This window comes from Mycteria americana, chromosome 5 (genome assembly GCF_035582795.1).
Source record: "Mycteria americana isolate JAX WOST 10 ecotype Jacksonville Zoo and Gardens chromosome 5, USCA_MyAme_1.0, whole genome shotgun sequence".
Taxonomy (NCBI): Eukaryota; Metazoa; Chordata; class Aves; order Ciconiiformes; family Ciconiidae; genus Mycteria; species Mycteria americana.
Genome location: NC_134369.1, coordinates 62,401,289 through 62,423,459, shown reverse-complemented (window position 1 = coordinate 62,423,459; position 22,171 = coordinate 62,401,289). Strand labels below are relative to the sequence as shown.

The 22,171-nt window shown below is 50.4% G+C and overlaps 1 protein-coding gene across 1 annotated transcript; it reads right to left on the bottom strand.

The window, feature by feature from the left end:
• Positions 1–629: 629 nt before the first annotated feature.
• Positions 630–21,753, bottom strand: EXOC3L4 (exocyst complex component 3 like 4). The gene is made up of 11 exons (XM_075501554.1): positions 21,399–21,753; positions 17,039–17,690; positions 13,955–14,072; positions 12,780–12,905; positions 11,436–11,536; positions 9,369–9,464; positions 7,063–7,177; positions 4,915–5,037; positions 4,070–4,222; positions 2,962–3,083; positions 630–792 (listed from the first exon to the last, which is right to left on the bottom strand). Exons 1-11 carry the CDS (start codon positions 21,751–21,753, stop codon positions 630–632), a joined length of 2,124 nt encoding a protein of 707 aa, XP_075357669.1.
• Positions 21,754–22,171: the final 418 nt, after the last annotated feature.

Below are 22,171 nucleotides of genomic sequence, written 5' to 3'. Positions count from 1 at the left end.
AGAGTGGTCCATGCGCCGCGTGTCCCAGCTGTAGGGTTTGGTTACCCTCCAAGGTTTTCCTCCTCAGGCAGGTAGTGGTTTGTGGCATCAGGTCACAACGTCACCGACCTTGTGTCATGCCAGCTCGGCCAGCTGGTTCACGGGGGAGGAAATAAGACTTGGGCACTACCACATCCCTGCCCAAGCCCTGCCCCTCGGTTGCTCACGGACACTAATTATGAAGGAAGCTCTTGCTCTGCTGCTGTATAATTATGCAACGCACAGCCCAAGCCTTAATATAGCTCTGAGCGAGCTCCTTTTGGTTTTCTCCTCTTCTCTGAAAAGAGATTCAATCTTGGCCCAAACAACAGAGCAGCCTCCTAGCAATAAAATCTGTATTGAACACAGGGTGGACGCAGTGCCTGGGCTGGAGCTGCTGCCCAGGAGCTCTTGCAGGAGTTCAGTGTCTTGGCACGTCTGTTGCCTTTGGTTTCTGAACTTGGGGTAGCAAGTGCAGAAAACTACCCCTTTTCCCACGGCAGTCAAAAAGTTGTGTTTGCAGAGGAGCGAGGCGGGGTAGCAGATTTTGGAACACGCCGAAGAGACACGGAAGGAGGAGGGAGGATGCTGACTGCTGTTTTGGTTCTGTTTTAGAAGCAGCTCATGATCACCGGGGCATCAATTTCAGTGAAGAGCGTGCTGCCCACTCCACTGTCGGGGCTCTCCAGTGCACGGCAGCCTTGCCGAAAAATCGCTGCTCTCCTGGTGCGGCCCAGCCCCCGGAGCGCGAGGACCGCCAGGACGTGCTCCTTCCTGCAGAAACCAAACGAGACCTCGCTCAGTCCTGGAGAGCAAAACCAGCCCAGAGGTAAGCAACCAACAACCATGCCAGAGACGGAGCGAGGCCATGGCAGAGTGCCGGGGAACATCCCCTCACCGCGCTGGAGGAGCCGCCAGGACGGGGCTCTGCAGCCCCCGGCCGTGCGGAGCCAGCAAGCATCAGCTCCTACCACCCTGCCCTGGTGCTCTGGGGAATCTCCTCCTCTGTCTCCACGCACACGTGATGTCTTTTGCAAGTTTTCCTGAGAGGCTGCAGACCTTTTATTTAATGATTATTTTGAGTTGAGTAATGCAAGTGCTAATATTTAGGAAGCTGACAGGCACTAATTAGATTAGAGCTAGGAAAGCCAACTTGGAAACATACCCTGTTCCAGTAATCTCAGTATATACAAGTTCAGCAACGTCTCCAAGAGCTCAGGGGAAGAATTAACAGAGACCTGAACAGGAAGCAATGCAGGTCCAGCAGGTTCCGCCTCGTTTTCCAAACTTAATTGTTAAAAATAATATTACTCAATAATGGAAAGACAGGAAATAGATCAACCAAGAGGATGAGCCTTAAAACCTGGCTTGGGTCTAAGGCTAATGATGAAAAAGTACCACAAATCACAGCCTTGTAAATGGCTTTTCTGCCTGGAAAATTGTTTTCAAATAGCTAAGCCTGACTAGCCATCATTTAGCTCCCCCATCCTTCTCAGAACAGGCACTGCCTCCTTCGTCAGCCTAGTCTGGCCACTGGGATTAAGGCTTTTTTTTTGTAGGATAGGTGTGTTCAGCTAGGAAATTACTCAGAGGCAATTATTCTTTTCCAAGTCCATGTCTTGAATTTCCCCACACAGATAAGCCTGAAGTGTATCTGACCCACTCAAGTTAAATATACTTAAGAAAAATTCTGAGCCTCAGTTTCAGGGAGAGGAAAATATATTTAATGTCATTTTTTTCTGAATATTTGAGGGTCCACTTCAGTGTTCTGAGCAATTTGTTATATTTATGTTTTATTTTGATTGTATACACGTTATCCAGCAGGAACTGTGTTAACCCAGTGCAAAAACCTTCGGTCTTTTTCTGAAATGACTCTGATGAAATGGAATTTTTTGCAAGCTGTACCACTGATATTCCTTCTCAATGGTTGGTAGAAGAGCTATCGAAGAGGAGGTAACTTCTGATATGCAGCTGCTTAGCCATGCACAGAGCTAGTCACTTTGTTTACTTTTCCAGTAGCCTTAAATTTTGCACATGCTGCTTTGGAACAGCAAATGGAAAGTACAAAAGAAAGAATTTGTAATTAATTCCAAAATTTAGTGGTTGTGTTGAGGCCCTTTCAGAAACTGCAGCTGAACTGTGTCAGTGTCTGCTGCCCTTTGAGGTTTGAGCCTGGGAACAGCAGACAAACTATTTGCTCCAAAGCTGGAGCCTGCAAACTGGCAAGCTGGGCTAATACTGGTCATGCACTGAAAAGCATCCTGGAGCTTTACAGTGAAACAAGGTTCATTTGTGAAACAAGGAGCATACAGTGAAACAAGGAGCAATAAAATGGTATCCAGTGATGGGACACGTGGGAACGGTTCAAAGCTGTGTCAAGGGAGGTTTGGACGTCAGGAAGCATTTTTTTACCAACAGGGTGGTCAAACACTGGAACAGGCTTGCTCGAGAGGTGGTCGCTGCCCCATGCCTCTCAGTGTTCAAGAGGCATTTGGACAATGCCCTTAATAACATGCTTTAACTTTTGGTCAGCCCTGAAGTGGTCAGGCAGTTGGACTAGATGATCGTTGTAGGCCTTTTCCAACTGAAACATTCTATTCTATTCTATTCTATTCTATTCTATTCTATTCTATTCTATTCCATTCTATTCCATTCCATTCCATTCCATTCCATTCCATTCCATTCCATTCTATTCCATTCTAAAATGAAAAGGCTTTTGAAGTAACTCGTGTGCATTATAATATCCAGCAGACAGGGGAAAAAAGAGAAAGGATACAGCCATCAAGAAAAATAAGGTGGGATTCCCCCTGTTGCCAGCACCTTGACCTCTAATGTGTGGCTACGGGCAGAGAAGAGAAGCTGAAGAGCTTGGCCAAGGCATGGGGCAAGCCGATGCCGTTCGGGATGGAGCCCAGCAGTTCTGGCATCTGCCATTTCACGTACCTGATATCTGGATAATCCTGACACAGCTCCTTGACGTGCTCCTTGATCTTGTCTTTTTTCTTCTCCCCAATGATATCGGCGATGTGATGTATGGCGGGAAGGAGCCAGTCGGAGTCAGAGCCCTGCGAACGAGGAGGCACGCGGAGACATCAGGGGGAAGCGCAGCACCTGCGAAATGCTTTTTACCTGCAGGGCAGAGCACGGCAGCGGGTCGCTCTTACCGGTGTAGGAGGGTATGCTGCAGGCAGGACAGGCTGCCCTCAGGCAGGCAGGGTGCTGCCGCGGGGCAGCAGGGTGCTGGCCGAGGCGGCCCTGGGTGGCAATGGCGAGGCACCCCCGCAGCCCCGCCACGGCCTGACTCTGCACTCCCCGATGCTCATGAGCACCCAGTGAGCCAGACCCTGAGCGGGCGTTGTGGCTGTGGTCCGGCACAGCAGGGGATGCCAGAGCCCTCACCCCCCACTGCTTAATAATTTCGTGTGCCTCACCGCTGAGAGGGATCTGCCTCTGCCAAGTAGCCACCCCGGTAGGGGTCAGTGCCCCGCACACCTGACCTTCTGCAAAATCCAATGGATTCAACTTTGACTTCCCTGAAACCCCCAGGCTGATGTTGCCTAGCCACAAAACACGCAAAGAGCTGCAAATTTCTCCCCATCACCCTCCTGTATGCAGACTGTGTGCCCGGATGGACCCTCTTGCTGGAGTCATCTCCATGAGCTGTAGCCGGGGCAGGGATCCTTCGGAGGCAAAGTGTACCCCATGGCCCAAGGGAACAGGCCCAGGTACAAGTTGCCACAGGATGAGCTTGATTCTACAGCATGTAACCCACCCAACGCAAAGCGCCCGTGGGCCTGGGAGTGTGTTACAACACCAGGCGCTGCAATCGGAGAGCTGCCAGCTGAGCACGCACAAGCCGCTACTGCAGAGTAGCTGCTGGGCTGGAAGTCCACACCGTGAACCCGCAGTAACTACCTTGCTTGCTCTCTTTTAAGCACTTTTACATTTCTTGAGGCTTGCCCTCCTCGAGAGCCTGCCGCCTCAATCCCCGGGAGGCCAAGCGCGGACCAGGGATGGGGCAACCAGGGATGCCAGGAGGGAACTCACATACCTGATCGATGAGCGTATTATTAAGGATTCTGGCTTCCTCATTCATCTTTTCACTCACTCGCTGCCGTGTCTCCTCATTCATTTTCCCTCTGGGTTTGATGACCTGCATGATGTATTCCCTCACCACGTACTTATGAACGTCACGTAGAAGCTCCTAGTTAAAAAAAGCAAACCTCACGGTTTTCCCATGGTTCCCTTGCAAGGCCACAGCAGTGAGAGAGGGCAGGGGAACACCTCGGGTCTTTAGCAGGAGCCCAGGGTGTAGAGGAGATGCCTGAAGGCAGTGCACTGGCCAGCACACGCTGCCTGGGCCAGCTTTGCCGAAGGGAGCCGGTGGCTCGCAGCCCCTTGCTCCGGCACAGAGCGATGGCAGTGCCCAAGGGAATGCCATGGAAATACTCCTCACCCTGAAGCCGCCCATGATTTTGTGTTGGCAGTTTGGCTCCTCAGTAACAAAGGGGGATATTTAGGATTGTTTTAAAAGTATGTTTTGATGGTGCTTGCAGATTTTAAATATAGAGCTGTTGTAATCTACCCATTTATTTCACAACTCCATAGCTGTGAAAGGAGCATATAAGTCTGCGACTCATGGAATTATAATGTTCACCAAAGCTTTTTGTTCCTCTTTAAAGAAATCAGTTCCCATATTTAAACTACAGAAAAGAAAGATGTTGCTTATTCTCATGTGGAAGTACGGGAATAACTGAGCTCCCCCGCATCAGCACTCCCCGTGGTTATAAACAGCCCCTGCCACTGGAAAGGAGTCTGCAGGTCGGGCCACAGCCTGCAAATGACAGTGGGATGTCCCCAGCATCACTGTGCCCGGACGTGGGACCAGCCGCCTACCTGCCCCATGGGCTCCCTCATGTGCTGCAGGTGCTTGGAGAACTGCGACACCGCCGACGCCAGCGAGTCCGGCCTTTCTGTCGCCAAAATCCAGTCCTTGGTCAGGATTTTCTTAAGGAGTGGCTGAAAAAAGACCCACTCACTGATGGCACCGGTAATAAGCAGACTAGCTGACGCACTAGCCGAAGGCACCCAGCCATCTGCCTGCTCAGGGCGCTTGAACTGAAAAGCAGAGAGCACTGGTGGTGCACCCACTCTGCGTGAAGACACAGCAGGAGTTAGGCACCAGGAGCACAGAGCAGGCTGGGTTTCTCTCTCCACCCCAGGGAATTCAGAGCCCCGTCTCCCATTTCTGGGTGAGTGCCCCAATGCAGGCAGAAGCAGCATCACTTCCTGAGCAGGAGATGCTTTGGCATTAAAGGCTTACTTGGGACACCTCGTTTCCTTGCTCTGTGCCTTCTTCTAATCCACTAGCTGTATTTCTGAGGTAAATAAACTGGTATCCCCACTGTACGGATGAAGAAACAGATGTGAATGCTAATCAGAGGAAACAGGCATGGCTAGAACAGGCTGTGGTGTGCAACCATGTGTGCTAGTGTTACATGGGTTTGCACCAGCTATGGACATCACTAGTCACTTGGCAGTGAATCTGTTGGAAATTAGCCCAGTAATCCATCACCCTTCCAGCCTTCTCCACAAGAAAATCAAGCTCCTCTTGCGCACAGGACTTGCACGGGGCTATCCATAGTCCCTGCAAGGTCTCACTGGGATTTTCCTTCTGCTCATGCTCTGATGTGGTGGGGGGGGACTAGCATCTGGGAGCATCCCCAACTTGATGCCTCATGGTCAGTGATGACGTGGGAGTGATGGCACTGTTTCCCATCTGCCCTGGGTACAAGGTGGCCAAGTGTCCCCAGCAGGCTATTTCCCTTGCTGGGTCCCTAATGTGCCTCCACATAGAAACACAGCAATATCTGCTAAAGGCTTCTGGCAGCACCTAGAAGAGACTCCCCTAAGGGCCAAGAATTCAAAATATTCCTTCTCTGCACATCCCCTTTGTACTTTTCTCCTCTTAGCTCTCAGGATCTCTGTCTTTAGAGTCCTGGCAATCTCCTTCCCAATTATTTCCCCCACTTGGGCCCTCCTGCTGTGCTCCCAGCCTGCTGGAGGGCTGTTTAGAAATGCTTTGCCTTGGCCACTCTCAGTTCTCACGGCACTTTGGCTCTCTTGCTCAATGCCTTGGCTTGACTCCTTCATCGCCTGCCCCTTAGGCTCCGAGACAAGCTCTGCAGTCACTGGAAAGTCCCCTTGGCCAGGCGGGCTTGGCTTAGATCGGAGCAGTTGTGTGACTGTCTTGGTTTCTGAAAGTTATGCTTGGTAATTTAGAAAGTGAATTAGGATGAGTGAAAAGGGGTGGGACCACAGGCTTAATTTCCCCCATCTCGCCTGTTATACCAGCTAGAGCTAGTGGGCCCCCAGCCAGCTGAGAGCAGAAAGCCTCATCTACGGCACCTGGAAAGCACAAACTGCTTTGCAGCACGTTGCCTTTTAGGCCTCTTAACACAAGTTAAGCTGATACCAGAGCTTTAGCACCCTCACGCTGAAAGAATCAGTCTTTCTTCACCATGGAAACAGCCTGGAAAAATCACCTCTTACCAGAATGAATTCTGTCCTGTCTGAAGAGGTTGATAACAGACCATGGTGGCAGATGTGCAAATACGTAAGAGTAAATTAAAGTCCTGAAAAATCCATATGTTTTGATAGAAGGAAAAATGTCCCATTGGTGTTGTCCAGCTGACTGCCCTGGTGCTTCTCTACGGGTGAGATTTCCCCCCACTGCTTTGCCTGAGATGCTGGAAGCCACTAAATACCCTTTTCTTTTGGTTGCCGTTGTACTAAAATAAATGGCTTGACAAATATATCATTGCTCATAGTGAAAAACTCCCAGGATGCTGTAAGTGTCGCTTTGGGTTAAGGAGGATTTGTACGAATGTTAGGCACGAGGCATTTTGGAGGGACCATAGTGTCATGTGCTGCAAAATGAGGTCCAGTTGGTGAGACAGGGGAAGGGCAATGGCCCTCAGCTTCTGCAGTGGTACTGCACATACCCCTTACATTTAGGAAACAATGTGGCCAAGATCCTCTTACCTGTGCTTTTGTTCTTAATTTATTTAAAAAAATATTAGTGAAGTTCCTTGTCAGAGTTGCCAAAATCTTCTGCAGTTCCTCAGTGTTGACCTTAAACACTGTTTCTAACGCTGACCTAGAGAGAGAGAGAGAGAGAATGGTTTAAACCAACCAGTGGTTTAATATTAAAATGTAAACTATTACACTACCCTAAGCATTTTAGCCAGACTAGCATCTTGGGCATTATTTCAAAATAAATTTGTGTATCCAGTACCTCTTCTTGGAAACACTTAAGGAGTCAAAATAATGACTCTTTTTGCACAATCCTATACACTGAAAATTAATCACAACTGAGTAACTGTGCTTGAAAAACCACCTATTTCCTCATCAGATGGGACAGTTCAACCATGCAGAGCAATTGTGCAGGCTGGTTACTTTTTCACTTGAGCAACACTTCTGCTAAATGACCTGCAGGTACCTGAGAGAGCACCAAGGGGCTTACGGGGTAAGAGAGAAGTAAAAAATAAAGCCAGAGAAGGGAAAGCTGTCGACCCTGTGTTCCCCAGAGCCCGGCTGACTCGCTCTGTGCAGTGTATATCGGCACCGGCTGGGACAGTGAACTACGGAGGTGGAAACCTGTGGACTTTCCTAGGGACAGTGCGTACTTCTGCAAGGTTTCATGCTAACGAGGAAGAAAACACAACTTCTGAGAGGCTAATGAAATCCCCAGCAGTATGTGTGGGCTTCGGGGGCATTGCGAGCTCCTGGCTTTCTTCTCAATTTCCATCCCTGCCCGGCTGTAACATGCTCTGGGGGGAATCGAGGCAGCAACACCAAAATGCTAGTGGTCCCCAAGCTTCCCTGGACGTGCCGTATCCACCGCTGTGAGCACAGAGCGTGGCGGGCTCCTGCCACTGCCCGGTAGCTAGTTTATATGTCTGAGATCGCCCAGGCAGGACTACAAAACACCTAACAGCATCCCTCTCGCCCCAGGCTGGGGCTCAGGCCCATAACTCCTGCTGAACACCTGAAGTCTGTGTCCAGCATCCATAAAATCATGCTGTTAGGGCACCTGCTTCTGCCCAGCAACTCACCACTCCAGGCTGACTAATATTTAACTTAAGGCAGGAATAAACCCAGCGCAGCCAACCCACCGCCCTGCCAGCTCCCTGCCTGGCGCTGGCTTCTCCCTTCAGCACCTCTCCAGCCCCCAGCAGGGAAGGGAGAGCAGTTTTCCGCAGGGGCGGGAGGAGGGCGGGGAAGGCGGCTCCTCGGCGGGTTAGCATTGCTGGAGAGACTGTGCCACCTAGAGCCACCCCGACGGTAGTGCTCACCGCGGCTGAGCCGGCGGCTCCTGCGAGACCCGGCAAGGCAACCTCCTCCGCGGCCCCCGAGTAATTTTTGGCATGGAGCATCCCTGTGCCCGGCCGCGATGCAGCGGCGTGGGCTGGAGGTGACAACCCAAGCTTCCCGGTGGCCAGCCCCCGGGGGGCAGCTGCGTTGGCCTGGCCTCTGAAGCACCACATCCGCGCGGCAGGGGCGACCCCAGATGGCGAAGAGCCCCTGGGTCTCGGTGGGCCGTGTCCCCGCGTGGCTGCCCACCACCCCCCCGGGGCGGGTGCCGCACGAACAGCCCCGGTTCCCTGTGGCACCGGCACCGGCGGCTGCGGCGGCCGTGCGGGCAGATGCGGGTGTCACCGCACGCCACAGCGCGGGGCTGATGGCCCAGACCCGGGACGCGCAGCAAGTGGCACCGTTCTCCTTAAGGGGCGAGTGCCCCTCTCCTGAAAGTACTGCTTAATAGTCAGAGCCGGTGGGCATACCTGTTTATCAGAGGCCTTTTCAACGCCTGGCTTTGAATAACTAATTCTTAACACACGCAAAGCCCTAGAAGTTCCTCCTGCCAGCAGCCGTGGCAGGGGTTTATTTGCAGGTTGAGTTTCCTCCAGTTTCCTCCAGCCCAGTGCCAAAAGCAGCCATCAGACCGTGTTGCTGGGTTTATTCTGCTAACCTCCAGAACAAAAAATGAAAAAAACCCTCCTCTGAGGTTGAAAAAGACGGGCTGAAAACGAGTTTAAAGCTTTCATGCAAGCACCGGATCTGTCCCCGCACCAGATCCGTCCCCACCTCTGTCTCTTCAGGCTTTTGCCCTAGTGACGTGACTTCTGTCTGCATCTCTTGGGGAACATCCTCCCCCGAGGTGAGGGAGGGCTGGAGGCTGAGCCCCCCGCAGGACACCCCAGGAGACCTTGGGCTTTCCTTTCCGGATGCTGCCACCCTCCCGGACCCCAGCAACGCAGCGGCTTGGCTCAGGGGAGCAGACTTACAGCAGGTCGTGGAAGCTGTTGATGTAGGCAGTGAAATAGGGTGCAAAGATGGGGCTGTCCCGCGCAGTGCTCCACGCCACAAACTCCTCCCCGAACCTGCAGGAGAAGACACGCAGGTAACGCTAACGGCGGAGGGACCGAGGACGGCTCATTTTCTGTGTACACCGCGATGTCAGGAGACACCGGTGGCTGGCCCAACCTGTCCCCTCTGTATGCAGACATGTTTTTTTCCAGCTGTCATAACACGTGTGTGCATTGGAGGGGAATAGATGGCAGATAATTATGCACTCGCCTGAGCGGGTACGCAGTGCTTTTGGAGAGATGCCAGGCATCTTGGCACGCCAAATCTGTGGCTTTTCCTCAAGCTGAGGGATTAATTGTGGCCGTGGTACTCAGGCTCATCAGTCTGGTCCTTCATTTCTCTGGCTTTTGGGGCAATATGGTATGTGCCCTCTTCAGCACACAAGGAAAGGATTTACCTCAGGGCTGCTTTTACAACAGAAGGTGAATAGGAACAGGGCAGCACACCTACATTTTCCCCCCGTAATCTCAGCATGGTATGTTAGGTAGCTGTTTTCTGTGTAGCACAGCATTTACGGTTTTGACAGCTGTTTTACAGCCAGCTCTGCACTGCTGGCAGGAGGCTGCGTGCTCAGGCAGGCTTTGCCTGGTGGTCCCATTCTTTGTCAAGGTAAAGGAACCTGCTCGGGCCGGCCTCAGCCGCTTGCATCTCAGGTTTGTTTAAGAAAAAGCTTAAGTTTCAGTGACCCTTTCATCTGGGAGCCCTTGCTGCCCTGGCTTGCATTTTACACCAATTTTGCTTAAAAAAAAGGAAAAAAAACCAGAAAAGGGAAAAAAGAAATAAGAGAAAAAGAGAAAAAAGGGGAAAAAAGGGGAAAAAAAGAAAAAAAAAAAAGAATGGAACACCAGTACTGTGTTTCTCCTCAAAAACCCAGGCAAACTTCAAAGCCAAATAGGTGGTTTGAACTACCCTGCTCACTCAAGGTATGGGAGACCAGTGTGGATCGCTGGGCTATTAGAGATGGGGGCTTAGAAGGGAAAGCATTGCCTTTGGCAGACTTTGGACACCTGCCATGCCCCGGGTTCATGATCGGAGAAAGCAGCGCTCGGGCTCCCCACCCTTGCTTCTGCAAAATGTCTATTAGCAAACTCCCCACTCAGCGCCTGCCAGAGGTGGGAAACTTCAAAGGTTAATGCGAAATTATTTTTAGTCTCGCTCGGAGTTGATTCGTGCCGAATGGCCTTTCTCCTCTGCGGATCGCTGCTCCGGCAGGCGGCCGTGACTCCCCGAAGCACAGCCACGCCAGCGGGGAGGGACAGTGCCTCGCTGTGCCGGGACCCTCTGCGGGCCAAAAACCTTCCCTGGAGCATCCCCAAAGCACGTCACAGGGGAGAAGGTCTGAGGCCATAACTCGGGGACTACCAAGCAGAAAAACATTATTTCAGCAAAGGTGCAGGGTCTTGTGTCCTTTGGACACTTGCATAAATTTTAAAAAGACTCAGAAGGAAGCCCAGCTCTATGTCTTGCCCAGGTGTAACAGAGAGGGTCCCATCAGCCATTTCTATGCCCAAAGCCATGGGTTGCAGGAGAAAAACCTCTCAGCAGGACTCACCCCGGGACACCTAGATGATGTTTTGGGCAAGCAGGCTCCGGGTCTGGGGCTCCATAACTGCTGCTTGCTCGTGGCTGCAGCTGCAAGCGACCAGCATCCAACACCATAAAGGTCCTGGATGGATGGGACCACAGTGGTCCCATCCCTTTCCAGCCAGCAGCTCCTTCCCAGAGCTCTGACCTCAGATTTTGGGACTTGCAAGAGTCCCATCTGGGTCTGTTTATGACTCCCTCCGAGTTGTTTTGCTGCTTGCTCATTACTGGGCTCATTGTGATCTGCTCATTACTGGGCTCATTGTGATCTCTAATTCTCCCAGGGGCAGGCCTGTGCCTGCTCAGTGCCAGTGTCTGGCCCAGCGCATGGACCTTTTCCCTGCTTTTTTGCCAATGTGGGACTCATTTGGAAGGAATGTGCTTCCCAGAGCGGCGATGACCTTGGTATGAATTCATGCAGCTCTGCCAGGCACAGCTCAAGCATTTTCGTTCCCAAGCTTCTGCTGATCGCTCCAGATATCTTCATGTGCTCCCCGATGATCTAGAAAAGGGCACAAAGAAATGCCAGTGAATAGGACAAGCACGGGAGAAACACCCTTTGCAAGGATCTCATGCAGCTTTGGTTAATAAAAATGAGTCACCTAGCAAAGGGGGAAACAGCTGACTTGTTGCCAGGCGGTTTTCATTATTCTCTGGCAGTTTTAAAAATAATAATCCAGAATGGGCCAAGAGGCACAAACTGATTTGTGACATAATCATTCATCCCTAATGGCCCCGTGCCCTTCTGCTGTCTGAGCGTGAGCTAGACGTGGTGTCGACTGGAGCCCCGAGCCGCCCTGCTGCTGTCCTCCTCTTTTGGGTGGATTTGCGGGAGGGATCAATCCCCGACCCAATGCCCGAGGGGAGCTGAGCTGTCCCTATGTCCCCATGCTGAGGGTGGCTATAAGCACCATCCCTGGGGGCCCGCACAAGCCCCCTCCTCAGGAGCAATACCAGGGCCGCATGGAGGGTGGGCATCACCCCGAAATCTTGCTTGCACTGGGGCTCCTCCCGAATTCCCATTCCCACAACCCCAGCTCCCTCTCCAGAGTGAAGCAGGCTGCAGCCCCGCTCTGGCGCTTCCCGAGGCATCCTACCCATCTGCTAATCCGATTCACACCTGCCTTCCCGGCGATCACACAACGTGTAATATTCTTCTATGGAAAATGAGTCACGGCAGCAGGCAAAACTCTTTGATTTTCTTTCTTTCTCTCTCCCTTGCTTTTTTTTGGTATTATTTAATTGAAATGACTCAACCCTTTGAGTGAGGAGAATGAATCCAAACCCCTCCTGGATTTATTACCCTGTAGTTCCTAAAGCTAGTAGGAGCTTTTGTTTTTTGTACTGTTTAAATTGGAGTGGCTGTCACTGCCTACGGCCTTTCCATGGCTGCCACAGCCCCGGGACAAAGTCACTCTTTCAGCCGAGGGGTTTTTCTAACAAACCTTTTCTTTCCACCTTTTTTTCCTTTCTCTTTCTTCTTTCTAATCAAAGAGATTTAAGGACTTTAAAATCAGTTGCCTATTATGTTGCTGACACAATTGACAGCAGGTTTAATTTGCAGCTAGAAGGCAAGCGGGAGAGCTAAAAGTTGTAATAAATGGCATTTTCTGCTCTAATGTATTCTGCCAGTGCGTGACTAACATAAATTATCGCGGGAGGCGGTACCTCCACCCCAGAAGGTAACAATCCAGTTTCCCTGGAGCCACAGAGCCCCCCACACTTTGCCCCAGCTAATTAAATACCGTTTGAATATCAAAGGAGAGCGAGGAGTGGTAGAGGTTTTCCTTCACTTCTGGATGAACTTCCTTCTCCCACCTCTCCGTGACCTCCAGTCTCAGGATGTTTCCAAAATAGCTTTTGATTTTCCCCTAAATGTTAAACGTAGGAAGGAAACATGCAGCTCAGGATAACGAAGCAAGCACGAGTAAAGCGGCTCGTGGCATTTTGCGGCATGTGTGTAGGGCTCACGCGTGCAGCGTGGAAAGGTAAGCAGAGTCAAAGGTCTTGCTCCAGACGCTGTCGGTCTACACAGGATCTTGGGAAAAAGCAGGAGCTGTGCTGTGTGGGGGCAAGGTACTCCCAAATCAAGGGAGAATCATTCTCCTGGCAGGGAAATATTGTGTCAGCTGTTTGCTTGATTGCAAAGTCCTCTAGCACGTGTAATGCACAAGGTCAGGATTAAAGATCAAACTGGTCCTTTCTGGCAGCACAGCCACTTGTGCAAGCGGCAGCACTGTTCAGCCCTGGCTGATAAATCAGTCTCGTTGCCAGTGAAACAAGATGATCCTTCACCAGCACGGTGGAGCAATACCGATTGTATTCAGCTGGGTACCTCGAGCTCGCCTTCAGCAGGGCCCTGTTTCAGAAATGGTTTGTAAGAAAATGTCTGAGCCCACCAAAAACCCAGGAGAGCATGTAGTCTTACACAGGGTCCCAGCCAAGGACAGCAGAAAGACAAATGCAGAAGGGGCTTCCTAAGAGGAGCTGAACCATGGGGATGTCCTCTGCTGGGGACAAGCCCAAAGTTGTCTGGCTATAGCAAACCTCAGATGTGCTGGAGCAGCTCACACACTGTGAAAGTAGCAGCTAAAATGTCTTTACACCTACCTTTGCAATGCATTCAATCTGATGAAGCCCAGCTATGACCTTTCGGTATGCCTCTGCCATACCGTATGGGTCTGGTACAGTCCTTTTGGCTCTGTGATCATCCAGATTCAAGCTCATGGCCTGCTTCAGTCCCAGAATTGGTGTTCGGGATTTTCTGCTTTTGATTAAAGGCCATTCTGCGTGGTGCTGGCAAGACTCAGCACCTGGTGGGACTAGGAACCATGATGCAGCCATCCGAGAGCTCCGTCCGGGAGGCTGGGGCTCCCATACCCTCCCTGGGGGGCACGTGGGGGCAAGGTCAAACTCTCACCTTTGCAGAAGTGATGTAGTCATTCTTCAGTTTATCCCAATCAGCTGGTGTTAACAGCAGGGACAGGTCTTCTGTCTTAACTTCTGGTTTGAGATCAGGGTGACCCAGAAAGAGTTCACTGGAAAGATTCAAACGAACAAATTATGTTGCCTCGGAGTGTGAGTAAACTGATGGAATATTCATGTGGCATGAGCTACATAATTATTAAGCCGTGAGAAATATACTTAAAGCTTAAACTGCAATGCTTGTTTTCAAGCTTTAACAAGAAAATCTCTCCTCGCTATTCAAAATCCTAATTATTCAAAATCAAAATGATCTAAGGTTCCAGCCCACCTTAGAAATCATGAGACTTCTGAGTTGTTTGGACATGAAAAGTGCTATGAGAATTTACTTTTTTAAATAAACAACCTGAAGCTGATTCATTTGACTACAAGCCTGTGAAATGCCTTTCAGGGTGATTCCTGTAGCAGCGTGCTGCTTTGGCGTTAGCTGATCTCTCCGGCTCCTCTCCGGTGTCACATCACAGCTTATGTCAGCCTGTTATTTTTCCCTGTGCGTTATCCCTAGCAAGGGGAGGTGGCAGAGCAGGTCCTGCCCTGCTCAGGGCAGCCTCTGGAAGGCACCCGCTCCCATGCTTGGGACACGGGTCACGGCCGCACCGCGGTTCCTCCGCAGATGGAAGCGGTGGGTGGACGTGCAGCTACAGAGTCAGACTCCGAAGTGCGCTCAGCTGACACACGACTTTACCCTTCGCTTTCCTCTGGATTGCCGTGTAATCAGGCCAGCTGATTAGCGGGGAGGCAAGGCGAGGGAGGGAGCGCTTGTGTTTCTCCCTCCGGGGTGAGAAACCCATTATTAGCCTGTACAATTGAATGTCCTATCCCTGCAATCTGCCACGGACCGTGGAGGCATTGCATCTTTCAGGGTGATGAAGGTGGAGAGGAGAAAGAAGAAAATATTCAGGCACTTGAATAAGTTGCAGGCAGTCACCTGGGTAGCAAGGAACACAGCTGCAAGGTCCTACACACAGCCTGTTCAACCACCGAAAAGGGTTCCCACCGCCACACCAGCGCCGAGCACGCGGTTAGGTTTGGATCCAAGTGAGGATTGTACTGTACAAGGTCAGGCTGGTGCAGAGTGACTGCTCAGCAGAAAAACGCTCAGCCTGCTGATAGTGTCCTGGAGTCGATGTTCCCTCAGTCAGGGGTCAGGTTTCCCGGAGAGGTACATCTGCACTTGTGGAGCACTGCACAGCCCAGCTGCTGCAGCAGTCTGCTGCTCATTTAAAAGGACACCACAGATTTAAACACAAACTCTCCGCCATGACTGAAAGGACTGGCTCAAATGTATACTCAAGGAGTTTATTCCCCTCTCTTTCTTTTTTTCCATTCGTTTGAATTGTAGCATCGACAATGAGTTTGGGTCAGACAATTTCTCCTTTTTTGGGATGTGTCCCAAGAGGGGATGAAGTTCTTTTGGAATGGGAAAATCAAATGGAAACAGCCCAACCCAGCAAGGCGATTGCAAGCAGTACCCAAAACAGCTGCAAGCTCTCAATAAGCTCTTTCACAGCAAGTTAGAGAAATATGATGGAGGCACTTTTCTTTGGTGCAGAACCTGGCTGCTGAAGCTCATTTCCTCCCCCGTCTCCTGCAATGTTGGGGTGCAGTACAGCTCCCAGGGGCTGGGGACATGCAGGAATTTCCCTCCAGCAGGGATCGGCAGGGATGCGTGAGGGAGAGGCGCAGTGGGTGGGAGTGTCATTCCCATAGCGGTCCTGCCATAACGCTGCTCAGCCAGTGCCACGGTGCTGAGGGACTTACACACAGGTCATCACGGTCACCGCACTGTAAATGGGGTTTTAGGAGCAACTAGGCAAGTTCACAGAATGAATCTATGGAGGGCTGTTCAGAACAAAGACTATGTGCGGTCCGAATGTCCCTCAGCCAGAAGCTACCCCAGGCTAGGAGTGCTCTGGGCAAGTGTCACTGCTGCTTGCCCTGCTCCACCACTGCCCTCTCCCTGTCCGTTTTTGCCCACTGTTTGATACTCCTGCCTTCAACCCCTTTTTTGTTTGTTTGAGGGGTGTCAATTGGTTTGAGTTTGTCCCACCCTTGGGCGTCTGGTTCAGGCCATTCCTGGAGACCAGCTACTGGGGCAGACATGATTTTGCTTTGACATGGCTGTTCTTATGTGCTTATTAGCAGACCCATCTCCTGTGGATGTTGCCTCTCCCCTCCTTCCTACCCCACTATGTATTTCTGTTGAGTTTTAGTCTGGGAGCTCTTTGGGGCTGGGATGATGGGCTGTGGTGTAGCCCAGTGAACAACTGAGGACACACAATGGACCTTCTACAGGTTCCTATCTTAGATGTCTCCTTTGGCTGCAAAAGGAGGCAATGTCCAGCAGCACAGTTTTTACTGTTGTTGTGAAGAATTCCTGCCTTTACTCCCCCACACACAGGGTGCCCCAAGGATGGTGTTTGATATGTCTGTGCAGCTCCTAGAATATTTTAGTCACCCCTGAATTACAGGGAGCTTTAAGAGGTCCTAAAAAACATGGGCCTCCCATTCAACTAGCGGACACATCTGAGCCAGAACCTTTGTTTTAACGTGGCTAATTCCACACGGTGATGTCTTGGCACCTCCTCAAGACAACTCTGACCCCTGAACATGGGGGGGTAACGTGGCCTGTTTCCAAATGCATCACAGTTTTAATTAAACAGGAAGAAGGCAGGGCCCACAGGTCCCTCCCTGTGCCTGGAAAAGTCACCGAGCAGCCGCTGGACCTTGCAAAATATTTGCAGAAAGGGAGCAGGTTTATCAGAGCTGCAAGGAGGAGCTTCCTGGCATGTGAGCAGAGCAAGTGGGAGAGGGAGAGGAAAACGAGGTAATTTAGATCTGTGAAAAGCAGCAAGTGTTTTATCCACAAACCTTTGTCCCCACCTACTAATAGATTAGCTATCTGGCTCTACTGTAAAAGTGACTGCGTCTCTCTTGCTCGCTCAGGAAACTTAAAATAGCTCGGTGCTTTCAAAGCACCCTGTGGCCCTGCCGCTCTCCGGAGGAGGCTGAGGCAGCTTACCTGCGGTAGGTGTTGGCCACCCAGTTGAGCAAGGTGTAGAGCTCGTTGAATTCCAGCGGTCTCTGGGAGAGATCTTGCAAGTGTGAGGCAATGGCCTTGTGAAAAGCCCCCACGTACATGTCACACACCTGGTACTCCTCTGGGTAGCACTTTTTTACTGATAACTTGATTTTCAGTAAGTCTTGGCTCAGGTGTTTCTGGAGGAAACCTAAGTGGAGATCCAGCCAAGAATGTTCTTCTTCCTTTGATGCCATGGGTACCCTCTGGACTCTCTTTCTAGCGCTCTCGTTGATAGCTTCCCTCCACTCCTCCCTCCACTTTCTGGGTGTGCCGAGCAAGTCTGACCCAGGACGAGCAGCGTTGCCTGTGTTAGGATGAGCTGCTTCTTCGCGGGCAATTAAAGTCACCAGGGAGGTCAGCATGGTATCCTCTACAGTGGGATGCTCCAGTGTTCCCACCACGATGGACTGGATCGCTTTCGTGATGGAGTTATAAAGCAAATCCACATCCCTGGATTTCCTCACAAACTCCTGGGGGTTATCTTTGTATTTCTCAGCATCTCGTTCAGCTATAGTCTCATCTTCCAGGTATCTGATACTTGCAAATGCTTCCAAAAGTTGCCTTTTCTGAATAAGTTCATTGATTTCCATTACTGCAGAAAGAAGGGGGGAAGGGGTTGGGACAAAGCAGGCGTGAGGTGATTGACAGGCTGGTAACAGGACAAGGTGCCTCACAGGGAGCTTGCAGGGCTGCTCTGAGTAGCCAGGTCCCAGCAGTGCCCCTGAGAATGAACCCCTCCGATCTCTCCAGCTCCCGTTTGACACAGGAGAGGAAAGCAGTGGAAATGCAATCACTGCAAATTGAGCAACGTCTCTAAACTGCTGGTTTCAGAGGTAGAATATATCCAAAAAACTGATTACAGCCCTGCAGGAAAACCTCAAGCAATGGCTAACGAGGCTGCACAGAGGGGCACTGGGGTCTCAGGCTGCATAAAGCTGCCCCTGGCTCTGCCCCTCTGCTAGCGTGGAGCTGAAGTGGGACTGGCGGCAGGAACAGTTTGTGATGTACCCTCCCAGCAGGATTTCCTTAGCAGGGATGCCCTTGTTTCCCAGCATACCAGTGTGCTCAGCACAGCTCTGCTGCTGCATTGCCCACAGCATCTCTGGCTGAAAGGGTGTCTCAGCACGTTGCCCGAGAAGGCAGGGAGGGTGCCCAGGAGTCCAGCTGGAGGGGTGGGAGGGAGCACAGCGGGACAGACCACCTCGGGCCCTCGGAGCTCCCTGGTCAGACACCTCACTAGAGGGTCATGTCTGCCCCCAGCCTACCCACCAGCATGTCATCCAGAGATACCGAGGCCCTGGGGGAGCAGGATACTGGCTTGGGGATGCTCCTGATACATTTTTGGGAACATTCCCTGTTCAGATGTAACCCTGGGCAATCCCCGGGCTCCCCTCCTGTCCTAATTTTGTGCATTATCAAGTTTTCCTAAGACACTTTCCCAACTAATGTCATGGCTAAACTGGCTCCTGCATTTCTGAGGACTCAGCAAAATGCTAACGCAAACTGCAGAGGTTGTTGCCGGTGATTTGCACTATGATTTGCACTATGAGGACTCCTTGAGATGCAGGGACTGAGTTAGCAAGCCAGACACTGGCCTGTCCATGGCTGCCCACCCTTTCCAGCCTGTGCCTGCCACAGCAAATGGCCTCTGAAAGATGCCTCTTACCTGTTCTAGACATTTAGGAGATGTTCTGTGAATGCTTGTGATCCTCAGCCTCCTCCCAGCCAAAAAGAGTGACTTCTGGAGGTCCAGAAGCCACAGCTTCTCAGCTCTGCAGTTACTGCAATCTGCAATAGCCCTTTGGCGGCGGAGTGAGGAGAGTCCCTGGGATGGTGGTCCCAGGGTCCCAGAGGAAGAAATGGAGGAACACCAAAGTATGCCATGTATGTGAAGTTCCCCCACCTGGGGTGGTTCAGGGTTGGGTGACCTGGCTGTTCACCGCCTCTATGTAAACCTACAGTCAGATGCCAAGCACTGCCTCACACCAGCGACATTTGTTTTCCAAGCAGTGAGCAGTGCTGTCCCTGGATGGTTTGGGGAGGTGTGTGCATCAGAGTGGGATCCACACCTGTGGGTGCTTTCTCCTGGTGCTCAGGTCTCACGTGGGTTTTCCCCACCTCCTTTGCTTTTGGCACCCACTACCAGTACTGGCTGGTGTTGGCTGAGGCTGGGGGAAAGTCACCAAATACTGATACCCCCAAAGAGGCTGAGGTCTACTGAGTTTCCCATTTCTTTTTCAAAACCTTGCTGGTGCAAGAACCACTGCCCATTTGCCAGTAATATGAGAAGTATTTACCATGTGTTGAGGAGATCCAAGAGCACTGTTAGCTTTTGAAAGGCCCTAGGAAGCTCTCACTATCTCCAGCATCATAGCAGATGCTCTGAACAGGAGATCCCACTGTGATACTGGGCATAAGGCAAATATTGAAGAGGAGAAGGGAAAGGGTATTATTTAGGCATGTGTGGCCACTGCTTCTGGGACATATACATATAAAATGATACTGAAAAATTGGAGAGCACTCAAGGAAGATATGAAGGACTGGTTCATAGTCCATAATTTATGCCCCTGGGCTTGTCTGCACACAGATTTTGTACCATATGCACCAAATAATCTGTGCAGCATAAGAGTATCTGTATGAAGACAGAAATACACCAAATAACCCAACTATTGATGCAGCATACAATGCATAGAGCTTTGAGTGCCTATATGGAGCTACAGTTGTTTCTGCACTCAGAGGAGAGGGAGATTGTGCCAATTAACTTAGTCTCTTCTAGATAAATTAATATAAAACCTGTGTTTGCACAAGTGCTTGCAGTGAGAGACTAAAGGAATACATTCTGTTCTGTTTATCAAAGTGAGAAAACACCATTTAATCACCATCTAGGATAATTATTCAGGGAGGTGATATTGGGTGCTAAATGGATCTTTAATTTAGCAATACAAGATCAGCCAGCTGCTAGTTGAAGGAAGACAATTGAAAGGCAATTAACCATTATGCAGCTTAATGGTGCACATGGTGGAGTCTCCATCGCTTGCCATATTTATCTCAGGATGGGATGTGTTTCTGACAGAGCTGCTCTAGTCTAGGCCAATCACGAGTTATTGGGCACAGGGTGGGCCTTATTCATGCAATTCCTCAGCTTGTTTATTGCAGGAGATGAAAAGGCTTATGGTAACATTTCCTATTGCTCCTCATCTATGACCCTTTGAGAACAGACTAGCAGAGTTTATGAGATGGGCTCAGATCCAGCTTACCAAGCTCACAATGTATCAGTGTAAAGCAGTAAATAACTTCATGGCACAGTAGAGCACGTTAAAGCAGTGAGACAATGTCAGCCCTTCTATCTGATCCCCACATGACATCCTATGCAGTAGATCAAGAATTTCTTTCCAGAAATTTAGGCTGAGGAAAGGTCAAGCCATGTTGACCCACCTCAGTCTATCTCCTGGTAGATGCATTGTAGTACCTCTGCCTTGAGAAAGTGGAGGAGAACGGTGCTCAAACCAAGATCAAAGTCATTGCAGTCTGCCCACACCTGGGGAAACGTGAGAGCTATGCTGAAGGTAGTTACTATAATTTGACCAAGACCTATCTATATAATGCTGACAAAATGCATGAGAATAACCAGCCTGGGGAAACCAAACCAAACAAATACTTGCAGCACCACTGTTATGAGAAGGATAGATGGAAAGTCAGCATAAGAGAGCAGAAGCATCTGCAGAGGTCCCTTTGCAAGGCAGTCTCTAAGATTAGGAACCAAGGTGGAGATGCCAAAGCAGACCACATCCAAACCATCTTTTTTCCCCTTCAAGGCCTTGCAGCAACCTACAGAGTACAATGTGGGGACCATCAGTCTGAGAGCTGAAGAGCAGAAATTGTCCAAAAGTGCAATGCAGGCAATAGCGCAGGAGTAGCCCGCATTGCACTTCTAGATACTGTCAGACCAGCAGTTCCCAAACTGTGCCCAGCAGATTGGTGACTGGTATGTATGATGTGTGACACGTCTGCTGATATGTGAGCCAAGAGGTTGATGTGTTGACTGTAGGTAGGTTGTGGATATGGTTAAGCTAACGTAGAGGAGGCTCCAGAGCAGCCTGTTCCATGATGGGCGACCTGCCCAGGCTGGGCCAGGTGACACCGCAACAAGTTTGTGCAAGGGATGACAGTCGTCTCTGCCCTGTAATGGGATGCCTGGTTCTTTAGCATCTCTTTTAGGCCCAAGACTTGGAAGGTGTAAATTGCTTGAAGGTTACATATATCCTGCCAAGCAAATTACACTGGTGGTTGTGCTTCTTACCTGAAAGAGGTTTTCCCTGAATGGGCTCTGCTGCTATCTTCTCACTAATCTTCTCCGTGCCATTACAGATCATGGTTTTGTTCTCCTCATAGCTCTTGGAGAATCGCAAAGAAAGTCGTTTTCCTTTCCAAGTACCAGTACCTTCCTTTCCTTTCTCTTTGTTCAGACTTCGTTTTGATATCCGGATGCTTAACATTGTTTTAATACCTCTTTCAAAGAAGCCACTCTCCCCACTATGCAAAGTTGGGCTGCTCAGTTCAGAATCAACCTCCATCTTTTCCTCCCCTGCACTGTTCGTCAGAGAGGCTGGTTCTGAGGTTATGCTCCTTGGGTCTAACTCAGTATTTCTATTCATCTTGTTGCCTTTCAACAACGGGTTTTCCAAACAGGTTGACGGTAATCACTGAAATGGACAAAACAGCAGAATTAGATGAACAGGGTATTACTGTGTCTCCAAAGTCAGTCCTGGACTGGAAATCTGGCCCATCCCTTTCCTGTGCTTAATTCAAGGACAGAGCAAGTTGTTCTAGCCTGTAGCTACTGAAACGATCTCTCTACCCACAGACACCAGGTGCTGGCCTGCTTTTAGCTCTGGAAGGCTCTACTTAACTCCTTAAATCAGGCAAGTGGCAGCTATTTCTCCAGTGCCAAGGAATCACTAAATGTCAGAGATGCTGAAATCTGTGTAAACATACCATTTTGGTTGGTAACAAGGTATGCTTTTACTTTCCATTCTTCTAGGTGGATTTCCAGCCATGTAGGAATGATAACCC

Excerpts from the sequence above, each read along its gene's own strand:
- EXOC3L4 (XM_075501554.1), bottom strand. The coding sequence starts at position 21,753 with ATGAATAGAAATACTGAGTTAGACCCAAGGAGCATAACCTCAGAACCA. Across the intron at positions 12,906-13,954 it reads ACTACATCACTTCTGCAAAG|GGGAAAATCAAAAGCTATTT; the intron begins GTGAGAGTTTGA and ends TTTAACATTTAG. Across the intron at positions 4,223-4,914 it reads TGAGGGAGCCCATGGGGCAG|GAGCTTCTACGTGACGTTCA; the intron begins GTAGGCGGCTGG and ends TTTTTTAACTAG.